Genomic DNA, 13,722 nt, shown 5'->3' with positions numbered 1-13,722 from the left:
AGTGTGGAGTCTTTAGGGGAACATTTCGTGACACTGCTGAATGTTATCTGCTATCAGTCACGTGCTAGCTTTTCTTGTCATCAGAGTGTTTAAATAAACCCATACAAGATACTATGTTCCTACCCGAATTCAGATACCATTATCTGTTAAATTTAAGCAGACAGTCTCTAAAGTCTGGGTCAATTAGACATGACCAGCTATGCAAGGATCTGAAGATTAAAGATAAAGTGTCTACAACCACTATTAAGAGTGACATAGGCCGGGCAGTGGTGGCGCACACCTTTAATCCCAGCACTCCGGAGGCAGAGGCAGGCGGATTTCTGAGTTCAAGGCCAGCCTGGTCTACAAAGTGAGTTCAAGGACAGCCAGGGTTACAGAGAGACCCTGTCTCGAAAAACCAAAAACCAAACCAAACCAAACCAAACCAAAAAACCCAAGAATACCCATTAAAGATATTTCAAAGTGTTACCTGTGACAATTTTATGATAAAAATCCTTCATGTGACTAAAACATTATTATGCAGTATCAGAAACTACAGACTTGATTTTTGATCACATTTCATTTGTCCATTGAATGGGAATATCTTAACAAGGCAACTCAGACAACAGGAAAACCATTTAAAACACTGGCAGTGATCCAGGCACGTTGGCTTTTAGCTCTTTGGTGTGTTTAAGAAGGAATGGCAGAGACAACCACAGAAACTCCTTTCTGTTTTTAATAGAAAGGTCAAGGGCACAACGTTCAAGGACTCTAATTTAGGAAGGCTCGGGCACTCTGTAAAGGAGCACGAACACAGGCTATCTCTCGGGCTGCTGTTACTAACACTGCAACTGACTGGCACTTCCGAAGAAGCAGCTGTTCTCTAAGTGTTTTCTCCAAATGATGTTAAACTCTGACTGAGGACTAAGTCAGTAACTCAGGTGAAGTTCACAGGAGGACACCCTTGCGACGTGACAAACGACTAGCTAATGGGAGTCGAGCAGCCACTCAGGCCCTAGAGATGAAGCCCGCCTATGGTGTCTGCTCAGCAGTGCTTAGCACCAAGGGCAGCCTTGACTAACTGCTGAAGGTTGTGGTACTAACTCTTCATAATGTAATCAGCTCTGTGAAACAGAATTAATTAAACAAGCAGTCTGAAAGTTATGCTCTCTGATGCCTTTAAAATATATAGACCATGTTTATTATTGAAAGTGAATCCACACAGATAATTTACCAAAGTGAGATTTTCCCGGATTAGACCCTTGATAATACTTGTTAATTCATTAAAAAGAAGAGGCCCCGCCACCAGCAGTAGTGACTTCTTTTTAGCTACTTGTTTTTGCTGAGGGTTCTCTGCTTTTCTGCGTGTTCCACAATCTTTTCTTCCACATAGAGGCCCTTCCGCTTCCGCACGGCATTCATGTACTTCCGGGCCTGGTTCTCGGAATCCGCCTTCTCCCCAAAGTGCAGGTACTCCTCCTCAGTGGTTGGCACCCAGAACGGGTCGCTGGGAATGACCTTGTAAGAGAGGGTAATAGGATGGGCTAGGTAAGGTGGATGTTAAATTTCATCAGCCTTTGGCTAATGGAACAGTCCAGAAATAAGCATTTAATCTTCCTAGGAATAATAATACACAAATATGAAGACTCATGGGGGCTGTGAAAAAAGGTGTCCATTCAACAGATTTGGAACATCTGTCATTCTGAGTTCTCAGGGCAACACTCCACAAGCATGAAAGAAATGCTTCCATCTTTAATGAAAAGGAGACAGCTATCTGACTGATGGCCTCACTAACTTAGCCTTTGTCTCCAATAATGATCAACTTATGCAAACATGGTGTTGCTTATTGTTTTTGTGATAGCTCATGTAGCCCATGATGGATCAGAAATCACTCAGTTGTTGAAGATGCTGACCCTCCTGCCTCTACTTGTTAGGTGCTGTGATTGATTACCAGTGTGTTACCATGTCTGGTTTATATGGTATTGAGGACCACTGAAGGCACCCAAGAGAGTTGTTGTACACACACACACACACACACACACACACACATGAACATATATATGGGGACACATACATACACACACATGCATCCACAGGCATATATGTACACACACACACACACACACACACACACACGCACACACACACTCATACCCAGGACTTTGTGTGTAACGGGTCCTACCTTGCTGGGACCTCCGCTGAAGCCATCTGAGGTTGGCTCAGTTCTCCTTAGACAATTCCAGGGCTGCTGTTTGTATGCACTATATTCCCTGGAAACTCCCTGAGGGTCTAGGCTGTAATGAGCTCATGCTGTGTGCTGAGATCTAACCTGATTAGGGTCTCTGCCTTCACCTTCACCACTCTCACACCTGTGTGGTCATCCTGAAGCTACCTGCATTAATACGCCAAAGACACTCCAACACAGGGGAGATGGAGGAAGAGAAGCCCGGTGCACTATGGCTGTCTAGTTTGCAAGTATAGAAAGGTCTCTCTACACCGTAGAGCAGGAACTGTCATCAGGTTAGATGGAAGGGTCCTTCTTCCTCACTCATTCACACTGAACCTGACTGCCCAGAGCTCACTCCTCAGATCAACTTTTCCAAATCAAGAGCTAGTGGAGTATACCACCTTTTAACTAACAGGAGGGCACTCAAGAAAGTTGTTGCCCACATAGACACATGTGTGTGGAAACACATGCACATGAGCACACACACATACACATGACGCATACATGTACACACAAATATGTATATTATACATACACCCACAGCTCTAGAGAAGGCTTAGGGGTTCCATTTCATTTGGGTCCAGCAGGTGGGAATCACCACACCCATAATAACCTCTTGGGAGCCTCTGTCCCACCGTCCTTAGTCCTCTGTCCCACCGTCCTTAGTCCTCTGTCCCACCGTCCTTAGCCCTCTGTCCCACCGTTCTTAGCGCTCTCCCCCAGGTCACTTCAGGGTGAAATGGTAGCTCTGGGGTTGGGCTGACATGTGTGTGCAGCACCGCTGGCTGAGACCGCTTTCTCTGTCGTGTCTGTTATTAGCTCCGTTTTCCCCCTTCTGCAAGAAGGGTAAAACTTAGAAAGAAATTATGAGATCGCTGACTTCAAAGGTTTCCTCGTGGAAAATGCCTGTAATTTCATTTCCTCTATTTTCTGAAGCACTTTCTCTCAAAAGCTCTTGATTGAAAATTATATGGTATGCCCGAACACAAATGAAAAAAATACTTGGAGTGAGAAGGCAGATCTCAACAACCATGTTATTTCTAAACCTAACTGGGGGTGGGGGTACCAGATCAGTGACATTGAATTATGATGCAGTTTTAAAGACTTTCAAAGATTTGAAGCTTTTGGAAATAGGACCACGGCAGGTGGCAAGATAAGGACAGAAAGAAGGCATCACAACCAGGACAGAAGTTTTCTTGACAAAAATCCCCTCTAAAATTATTTATTGTCTTTTTTTTTTTTTTTTTTTTTAAATAACTGTCTGCAGATGCAACAGACACTACGGTTTTTACACATTACTAAGTGTGTAAGTTCAACTCAGGCTCAAAAAAATAAAGATTCTGAGACACAAAGTATAGTAAGCTTAGCATGGCTCCTGTGCAAGCACTCACCTACCATATACCTTGCTGTTTTTGCGAGCGTCTACTCTCCTGATTCAGATGGGCACATGGCCACATGGGCTTTGGGGGAGCAGGGGTACTTCTGTAAGAGCTAGACACACCCCCAAATCTATCTTAACAATTTAACTCTTTTGAAAGCAGCTACAGAAAATACCAGGTGAGCTGATAAGGCTATCTTCTAATAACAGACAAGGGGCAACAGTCTGTGGACTCCTAGTTAAAGACTACATTTCCCAGCTTCCTCAGGTGGGGGCCTTGTTAGATGTAGTCATATGATTGGTTCTGGGTGATGGGATAAGGAGGAAAATCCAAACTGTATTCTAAGGGTTGGATTGGGACTGTTTCTATAGCCCCAGCCCTTCTGGTTGGGATGGAGCTGTGGTGGGTGACAGACCAATGGGTGTGACCATCAAGGAAAGACATGAATGAGCTGGGCTGTCACGGAGCCATGTGCAAACTCTGCACTGCCTCCTCATACTGGAAGGAGAAATACCCTCTGCCTGAGTGGCCCACTGTACTTTGGGATGCCTCTGTTAGAGCAGTCTTATCCCTTATCCCTTTTCTCCATACCGTATTTGCCAACCAGGAAATGAAGGACAACCTTTAGTGTGTGTGTGTGTGTGTGTGTGTGTGTGTGTGTGTACTGCATGCATATGAATGTGTGGGTGCACGGCCATGAATGTGTACATGGAAACCAGAGGAAGCTGCCTGGTGTCTTCACTAGGCTGGCTGGTCAGTGAGCCACAACTTGCCTGTCTTATCCTCCCAGTGCTGGGACTGTAGACATCTGCAGTCATACTTGCTTTTCACATGGGTGCTAGCGATCTGAACTCAAGTTCTCATGTTTGCAGAGCCATGTTTTCACCTCCTGAGCCTTCTTTCTAGACCCATTCATACAAATTTAAAGAGATTCAATAAAATCATTTTCAAAGGTGGCTCCACATAAATTGTCCCAGAAGTGAAGTCTCTGCACTGTCCCAGTAAGCAGCAGAGACAGCACGTAACCACCAGCCCAGCAGACAGTAACACTCCCAGGCTACACACCATCATGGAAGAAGGCAGCTAGAATTACCGAGGTTTCCTACAAACAAGAAAGCACTGCTGTTTTGAGACAGCCTCTCTTGGGCTTTAGGCTTTTCCTTCCTCAGTTTTCCTGGCCGAGTGTTCCTCTCTGCTAGTTAATGGCTAAGTCTCCTTTAAGGAAGGCCTACCCCATGCCTCCCACACACTCAGAACACGGTACTCACAACACCCTTCTCTTCCCTGCAGTGCACCTACTGAGTGTCCTTTTGTGACTGCACAAAAATTTGCTGTGTGCTTGACTCCATGCTGTGGTCAAGGAAAGGCTGTGGTGAGCTATGCCATTCCCCAGAATGACAGGAACTTCATTCTGCAGCTCTCCCTTCAAGAGTTCTCCCCTTGATGCTGGAAGAATCTCTCCCCATCCTCCTACCCCCAAGGGAAAAGCGTTCGAGTTTCACATTCAAAAGTGCTGTCATTTTTCTTTAACTTAATGTATGTCTGCAGCAAGAGAAGAATGGACTAAATGCCCTGTAACTCCGATTTACATTATAGACAGAGTGCATGTTGGGTTGGTGCTATGAGCTGGCTTTCACAGGCCCCTTGCCTGGGCCCCGTGCCAATAACAGCCAGCTTCACTTAGCCTCTGCCTGGCTCTTGGGAAGGTGGGGCTGCATCTCACCTCCCAGTGGCTGAACACCAGCTGTGGACTGGCCAGTCCGCTGGTCCTCTTCCTGATTTCATCCGCAAAGCCAAAGCTTTCCGCCACAGGCAGCACAGCCTTGATGATGAACATGTCCGTCCCTTCCTTCATTTCTTCCTGAAGCACTCGACCTTCTCGCTTTGACAGCACGGCATAGACTCGGCCTACAAAACCAAAACTCCTTAAGTTCATCCACCGATCACAACTTGACTCAAAGTCACAACAATTTGCATGCTTAGTAATGATACCAAGAATATTTAACTGCTAATTAAAAGAACAAAATTAGAAAAAAATGCATATAAAAGATAACAAGAGTCCAAAATGTGCCCCCCCAGTGACAATCCCCACCATGCAGTATGAGAGGTATGGCCTCTGGAATTACAAGCAGAATTATCTCTGGGCATGAAATCCAATGAAAAAAGTGTGATTGGATTCCTATAACTATTAAAATGCTTCAGTCACTATTTTTAATACGATGGTGTTAAGACACCATTTGAGCTCAGAAACCAAGCAATTGACAATGAATGGCATTTTTATACCAATCAAAACCCATACCTATGTTAGCATTTGCTCCTATTTTTCCTAAGCTGACAGTATTTAAGTAGTGTTGAGAACAGGTAATTTATACCCCAGGAGATGAACCATGCTTGGAATCTTTACTGTCTGGTAGCAATCTCTAAGACATCACAAGAGTCTTAGCAGCTTCTTCTGCCTGACACTTATAATTTGTCTTAGGTAAGATTCAGCCTTACACTCAGGAGGGACACATCTGCCCCTTGGGCATGGCATCCTGCACAGATGTCTGTGTGTGCTCAGGGCATCCTTTCAACTAATAAGCAGAATGATGGAGGGAAACAGATAAATTAAAAATCACAGAGAAGCCTGAAGAGCTCACTGCAGCTAGCAGGCATGCTCATTACAGCCTCACCTTCTACCTGCAGCTCAAAAAAGGGTTGCGACTGCAGAAGTGATCTGTGTGTGTGTTAAGTGCACAGAGGCGGCTGGGCAGAGTTAGTCTCCCCAGGCAGCACAGTGAGCTCAGACCTCTCTCTCCTCAGTGTAAGGGAATGTGTCTCGCGTGGCCACCTCTATTCACTCATCTTTGTTTCTTAAGCCAGGAACTGAGGGTTCAGAGCAGCACTGTCTCACACGCTCCTCTCTGCAGATCCCCTCTGCTGGCAATGACAGGGAAGGAGCAATGGAGACCATGGCAGACAAATGTGCCACATGGCCTTGAGGAGTAAAACAAGGACCCTTCTATTAGTCACGGAAGGCACTGCCTCTCCATTGCCTATTACCGTTTCTTTTTCCCTGCCCCACATTTCTGAAGCAGGCGACTTCTGACTTCTTCTTCAAATGCTCTTTGACACACAAGTTCTTTGAGTAGCTCAGAGCTCTACTAAACTGCTTCTTCTTTTTTTTTTTTTTTTTTTTTTTTTTTTTTTGGTTTTTCGGGAAAGGGTTTTTTTTTTTAGCTCTGGCTGTCCTGGGGCTCCCTTTTTAGACCAGGCTGGCCTCGAACTCAGAAATCCGCCTGCCTCTGCCTCCCAAGTGCTGGGATTAAAGGCGTGCGCCACCACGCCCGGCTAAACTGCTTCTTCTAACTGCATGCTAATGTCCATGCTCCAATCCAGTGTGCTCCTCAACCTGACTCTCATGGCCTGTCTGCTGCACTGGGGACCTCGGATGAGTGCACATCCTTACACACCTAAGCCCGGGGCCACCAATGTTTAATTCTGTAACTCCTAAAGACATAACTTTCTGTGAGCACTCTGGGAAGCCTCATGTCTTCCTTCGAACAAACTCTGTCAGAGAGCCAAGTCAAATACTGTCTATGTGGAAAGGGAATTTTAGGGGAGATGCCTAAGCCTACCTACCTCAGGCTTCTCACCTGCCTTCCAGCCCTGCTCTACAATGCTAACTGCACTCCACAGTAGAGTTGACGGCCTTCTAAACTCAAATCCAAGCAAAAAGACATAGCACTCTCTAGGGATAGATCCTACCTTGTCATTAGTACTGGGAATGTGAGCTACAAAATCGTAAAGCAGTAAATTAGAAGGAACATGAAAGTCAGCAAACATTACCAGATAAGTTAAGTAAATTCAAAATGTATTACCTAAACCTGGCTTGCTCCTGGGTAGACCCATCTATCTTTAAAAGCTAGACAAGTCCTGAGCCTAAAATCTGAAGATCCTCTAAAGTTCTTACTTACCAGTCCTAGATTTACCTCATGGGACACGTGTGATCGATCCCTGTTCTATAAGCCAGCCTTTCAGCCACTTGAAGACAGATACCAAGCCTAACTTTCACTGACAGGCTGTGAATTTCCTGTTGTATCTCAGCTGTGTCCCTAAATGAGACAATATGACTTATTTACCTGCCTTTCACAATGCAGTATTTTAAGAGCAGTCTGCCAATGCTGGAAAAAAAAAAATCGTAACTATTGCTTTGATAAAATAATCTCCATTCTGCTACATAGTTTTTGTCTCTGACACACACACACCTTATGAAAATACACAGTACATGTGAGCAAGTCATCTTTATTTTATTCTATTCTAAGAAAAACGTTTTGTTATTATTATTGTGTGTGTGTTAATATGTGTCCATGCTGGTGTGCACAAGCCACAGTATTTGCATGGTGGTCAGGAGAAGGTCCTCACCTTCTATGTGGTTTAAGACAGGGTCTCTTTGATGTTTTTCTGCTGTGTACACCACGGTAGCTGGTTCATGAACCTTTGGGGGTCCTAGCGTCTCCACCTCCGCTCCCCCTTAGGAGTGCTGGAATCCCAGATGTTTACGACACATATCTGGCTTTTGCATTTGCTCTAGAGATTAGAATTTTAGTCCTTAGGCTTCTGGGACAAGCAGTTATATCTTGAACTGTCTTCCTAGCCCCACATTCTAGGAAAAAAACTAAGGTGGTTTATGAAAGTGACTGGGAAGCAGTAGGATAAGAAAGACTAGGAAAACAGGTAAACGAGTTGTGACAAGGACGAGTTGTGACAAGGGCTAGTGAGGATAAACAGGTGACTGCTGGTTCTCAGGCTGCCATTTTTTCTCCTCCAGGGGCCAGAGCGACAGTTGGGATCAATACTCGTAATTGAAACTGAATGTAATTAACCATACATTTTTGAGCCACTCAATTTTAATTCTACTAGAACTACATCCTACAACAGAGGCCTAGCGATGGATCACCTAGGAAAGGAAAACCCTGTAAGAAAACTTCCCATAGTCACTGGGCTCCCAGGACAGCTGTGCCTAAAGCTTGGAAGACACCTTTAGACACCTTCTAACCCTGCCACTGCTGTCAGTGGGGAATCAACGCACATTTCTGACCCAGGCTGCTCACTGTAAATACTTTGTTATCCCTTCACTGGGACAGAAGTGTCAGACCAGTCAGTCCTTCCCTTGTTCATGTGACTTCAGACCCGAGTTCTATAGGAAAACAGCAGCAGCAGAAGCAGCTCAGCTAGAAGGGTTCTGGGCATGACTACACTGCTGGTGCTTCAGCCTGTCCCTGGCCTGGTTATTACGAGGAATTGAGCCCCTGTGAACAGAGCCCGCCCTGAGACCACAGCTGTGAGCTTTCCCAACCCAAGCCCCCAGTGTACATCAGAGGACTTCCACTCAGAGCCACAGCTCCTTCAGCGTAGATTATGTCACCCTTAGGTCAACCCATAAATATTCTCTTCAGATTCAAGGACACTCTTGAACACCCTGCACTGCTGATGCTGAAGGCTAGAACCTCTCTCTCCATGTCAGCTCCATGGAGAGAGAGCAGCGTCTTTACAGCATTACAGATTCACATACATCTTCTACTCTAACAGCTTAACCTACAGTCCCTAAAGATGGGAGACCAAGAAAGCCTTTTCTTTCTGAATATAGAAAACAAAGTGGCTGTTCACAGCATATTGTGTTCTATAATAAACAAAGATGAAATAATGAATTTCCAAGTTGGGGGTGATGGGTCAGTAAATTATAGCACGTCAAGTTCACAGGAATTATGCAGAGGTTAAAGTGAAAATTATGAGTAAGTGGCCAAATCGAAGCATGCTTTAAAAAGAACAGTAAAAATACTAAGTTACTTATACTATAAGGTCACAACTATGCACAGCATTCTAAGGAAAGGGATAACAATAAATAAATGAATAAATAAAAAAAATAGAAAATAAAAGGCCAACTTGCAAGGAAGATGTTTTTCTTTCATCTCATTCATTATTGATAGTAAAAATGATTCATTATTGCAGGTAATACACGTGGACAACTCTCAGACACACACAAACACACAGACACTGTGGATATGTGTTAAGTCTTATGAACAAGGCCACATGAAAGCTTTCTCTTGCCACAGAGCTACCACAATGTAAACTCAAGCAAATGCAGCTAACAGGATGGATCAAGTTGAGCTGAAGCAAGCTGCAGACACTGGGCTTGCAGGCTGCTTGCTACTACAAACAAGTTCAGTTACAGGGTCAGAGGAAGTTTCACAGCAGGCTGACCTATCCCCGGAAGGTCTTCAGACACTCTCTGCACGTAGCTTTACATTCGTAGTGTCATTGTCAACTACCTACAGATGCAGAAAGGAAAATCCAACCCAGAGGTGGTATGGAACTGGCAGAGTAGCACAAACTCAGAAAGAACTAGCTCAGGCCCCCAATTAGTTGGGACAGAGTTAACACTGTCATTTTGTAGGGGTTTAACAGCAGTGTCTAGGCTCAGAGAGGGAGCACGGAGAAGTTTCTAAAGTCAATCAGGAATGAGCATTAGCTCAACTGTGCACCTGTGCATGCTGCCTCAGCAGATACTGGCTAGCTGAGCCTGCAGTGACTCAGGCTAGTCAGGCCCACTTCAACATCCCATGGCTTTGGAAAGACCCATCCTGTTTTCCATTCCACTAATCCTAATTTTGTATAACATGCCACTGTAAAACCAGTGCACTAAACAACTGGATTTTACTCTTTATCCACTTATAATCATTAAACTTTGTCTACTTAACTTCTCCTTTGTCAAGACAAGAATCATGTTTGGCTTAAAGATTAACACATGCAGCTCAACAAGCCCTTGTGGAAAATCATGACACTGGCTACATGTTCAAAGGCCTCCAGATGAAGAGGAAAAGAGGGCTTTGAAAGTACAGTGATGTTCAGGGGTTCCAGCTTGGTCCAGTGCACTTACTCTAACAGGTACAACACCGACTCCTACATGTCAAAATAGGCCAACAAGCACAGCTGTGATTCAAATTCTAGCACTGTCAGACAATAAGTATCTTTATAGCTGAGGATAATGCCAGAGAGTAACAGGTCTGAAGAAAGACAAAGACAGACAAGGTAACTGTATCTATATAAACAACAACAATAATAGAGCCATAGATACCTTTTAAAAAGTGGTTTTTGTTTGTTTGTTTTGTTTGTTTTTTCAAGACAGGGTTTCTCTGTGTAGCCCTGGTTGTCCTGGAACTCACTCTGTAGACCAGGCTGGCCTCAAACTCAGAAATCCTCCTGCCTCTGCCTCCAGAATGCTGGGATTAAAGGCGTGCACCACCACGCCCAGCAGAAAAGTGTTTTTAAAAGTAAAAAAGGACATTTTGTTGGGATCTTTTTTCAAGATAAACTACTTTGGAAATGAGTATTTTCCTACAAAATCTCCCACTTTGATCATATATATAATTTAGTAATCTGTATAGGAACAATTAAGATGTAAAATTAAGATGTAAAATGAAATCCATATTTGCTAAATAAAAAGGACCTAAAATCATTGATTCTTAGAAAATTAAAAGGAACAGTCAGTCAACAAAGTCTGAAGCCATCTTGGACGACCTAGGCAAGAAGTAAAAAGGCTTTAGGAACAGAGAGAGTTTCCCTATTGCTTTTTCCAATTGATGTTATGGAGTTTGAAAGAAAAGAAATAAAAAAAAGAAAAAAAGCGAAAAACAAAAAGCAAAGCAAAATCAAAGCACATATCAATAGCTGATTTCACTGACGGACTCTGGACTCTTGGCTGTCCAAACCAAAGAGACACCCCCCCCCCCCCACACACACACACAGATACAAATGCCAGGAGAAAAACAGGCCTCAGGGGAATGCTCCAGGAACTGGACTTCAAAGCAATTCAGGAGAGGGAAGGTAAAGATATCCAAAAAGACTCATGGTGGTGGTGATGGTAGACAGTTGGTTTTGGGGACCAATCTGTTCTAACCAAACCACATACATAGCTGCACATGCAAGGCCTGTCACAGTGGGACTTCCATGCCACTCCGACAAAAGAGAGCCATACTTCACTCCAAAGGAAGAAGAATGCTAACAACTGGACGCAGAAGAGCAGCTGGCTCCAGGAAGCCACAGGCTGTGTCTGGTAGCCAGGTGAGGTGCTCCAATGTGAAGAGAAAAGAACTGGAAGACAGCTGGTACCTTGAAGTATTACCCAAGGGAGCATGAGTCACCACAGGGGCTGGGTGTGGTTTCAGGTGACCAGTTTGCTGGGACTTTCAACCTGGTAACAGGACAACTGCCTCTGGCTTCGGTGTTATGCTGAAAACTGGTCTTTTCGGGGAAACAAAGGACAAAAGTTAGAAATGCAGCTTCGTGGTGTAGGGTTTGTGTAGAAGAAACCCGCAAGCGCCACCTGGAATGCTAAATGCAGGACTGATGGCTTGGGGAGGAAACATGCTGCTCTTATCCTGAGTGACGGCACAAGGAGGACCTCCACAGACTGTAGGCTTTAGAAAGACCGTTTGAACATAGAAAGAGAAAAGAAAAAACAAACATAAAAACCAACAAGTCACATGATAACTGATCCTGAGGACAGGGAAAAAGAAAAAGGATCAATTCCAGATGATCCTTGTGAGACAAGAGCTGAGAGCCCGTGTCCATGTTCCAAGTGGGGGAGTATGCACACTGGGTGGGGGAGGATGCTGATTGAAGCAGCGAGTCCAGCATGCTTACATCAGGCTGGGCCTACCAAAATAAAAGCACTAACACAGCACAGAGGGGCCTCTCACTGCTCCCAAGCTTCCACACTGGGAAGAGCCAGCGAGACACTCCTGGTAACAGCAAGAAAGCATTGTTCTCTACACCTGCGTGACCCTACTCTCAGAAAGGTGAGAAAAGACCTCTGCAGTTCTCGGACAACTGGTTAAGTTGGTAACCAGAGATCACTGACATGAAGGACTGCAACCTCACCAGAACACTTTGTCCACTAATAGCTTACTTATGCAGAAAAACAAAACAAAACAGCAAAAATGGGTAAGGAATTCATGTGATAAATTTAAATTTTTGACCATTTTCCCCTTTGCATAGTTGTATTGCTTATTATATAACATGTAACAAGAGGATTAATTATATAGACTCGGACTGTTGATACATAAATATAGGAGATCATGAGATCTAATCTTTTGCGGAGTCCAGGCAATCACCCCACAATGAAGTCCCCAGCACTGATTCTGCAGAAACAGTGGGAAAGACATGTCTATGAAAACAAAAATAGGGCCAATGAGACTCAGTCCTAAACTTCATGAAAAGAATGCTGACCCACGTGAGTGAGTGAGTGAGAGGTATTTGTGTCCTGGCTGGTCTCCTGGGTGATGGGTTCAGACGTGGCTGCTTTATTTAGAAAGGATGCTGAATGAAATGTGTCTGAAGGAGTACTGAATGGAAAGGCCACAACCCACAGAAACAGCTGGAGGACCAGGGTAGCTTCCTCCTGAGCAGAAGACTGGGAACCTTACATTTACAAATACAAACTCTACAGAGATGAGGTGGTACAGACATGGCCAAAATGAGCAGGAGACTGGCCATGCTTAATAAAGGAGATACTGTCTAATCATGGAATTACATGAGCTGCCCACTGCCAGAAGTTTAGAAATAGACTGGGCATACAGATTGCCAAGTAAAAGAGAATGCAGATGAGCTCTCCAGAATGTGAAGCAATCAAGGTCTCTTGATTTCAGTTCCATCTCAGTCTCTTTAAGGAGGCTCTCAAGGGAAATGCAGACTAAGGTCTGGCAATGGACTAGTTAGGTGACAGGCTATATGAGGTGCAACATTCAGAAAGAGTGGATGGAGGTCACTGTGTGTAGCCCACACTTAGAGATTTCCATTACAGGGCACACTGCTGTTCAGTAGCCTCTGACTAAATTGACCTAACTTGCTTAGTCATGCTGTTCTGAAATGCTGCTACAGATATTCACTTTATCCTAAAGAACTTTATGATACAAGCCTAAATTTCTTTTAAGAAGAAAGAAGAGGAGGAGGAGGAAGAGAAGGAGAAGGAGGAGGAGGAATAGGAAGGAGAAAGAAGAAGAGGAAGAAGAAGAGAAGGAGAAGGAAGAGAGAGGGAAGAAAGGAGAGAAGGGAGAGAGAGAGAGAGAGAGAGAGAGAGAGAGAGAGAGAGAGAGA

General features: G+C 44.3%; 1 protein-coding gene across 1 annotated transcript in view; it reads right to left on the bottom strand.

The window, feature by feature from the left end:
* Positions 1-526: 526 nt before the first annotated feature.
* The window catches only part of Efl1 (elongation factor like GTPase 1), a 125,101-nt gene continuing 111,905 nt past the window's right edge, over positions 527-13,722 (bottom strand). The window contains exons 19-20 of the mRNA XM_021166823.2: positions 5,309-5,493; positions 527-1,497 (exon numbers count right to left, since the gene is read on the bottom strand). Of these exons, the coding sequence (XP_021022482.1) occupies positions 1,309-1,497; positions 5,309-5,493 (374 nt within the window). The 3' untranslated portion in view covers positions 527-1,308. The remainder of the gene's footprint in view (positions 1,498-5,308; positions 5,494-13,722) is intronic.

This window comes from Mus caroli, chromosome 7 (genome assembly GCF_900094665.2).
Source record: "Mus caroli chromosome 7, CAROLI_EIJ_v1.1, whole genome shotgun sequence".
In the NCBI taxonomy this organism is placed as follows: Eukaryota; Metazoa; Chordata; class Mammalia; order Rodentia; family Muridae; genus Mus; species Mus caroli.
The sequence above is the reverse complement of the archived record's forward strand: the minus strand, read 5'-3'. Positions and strand labels throughout refer to the sequence as shown.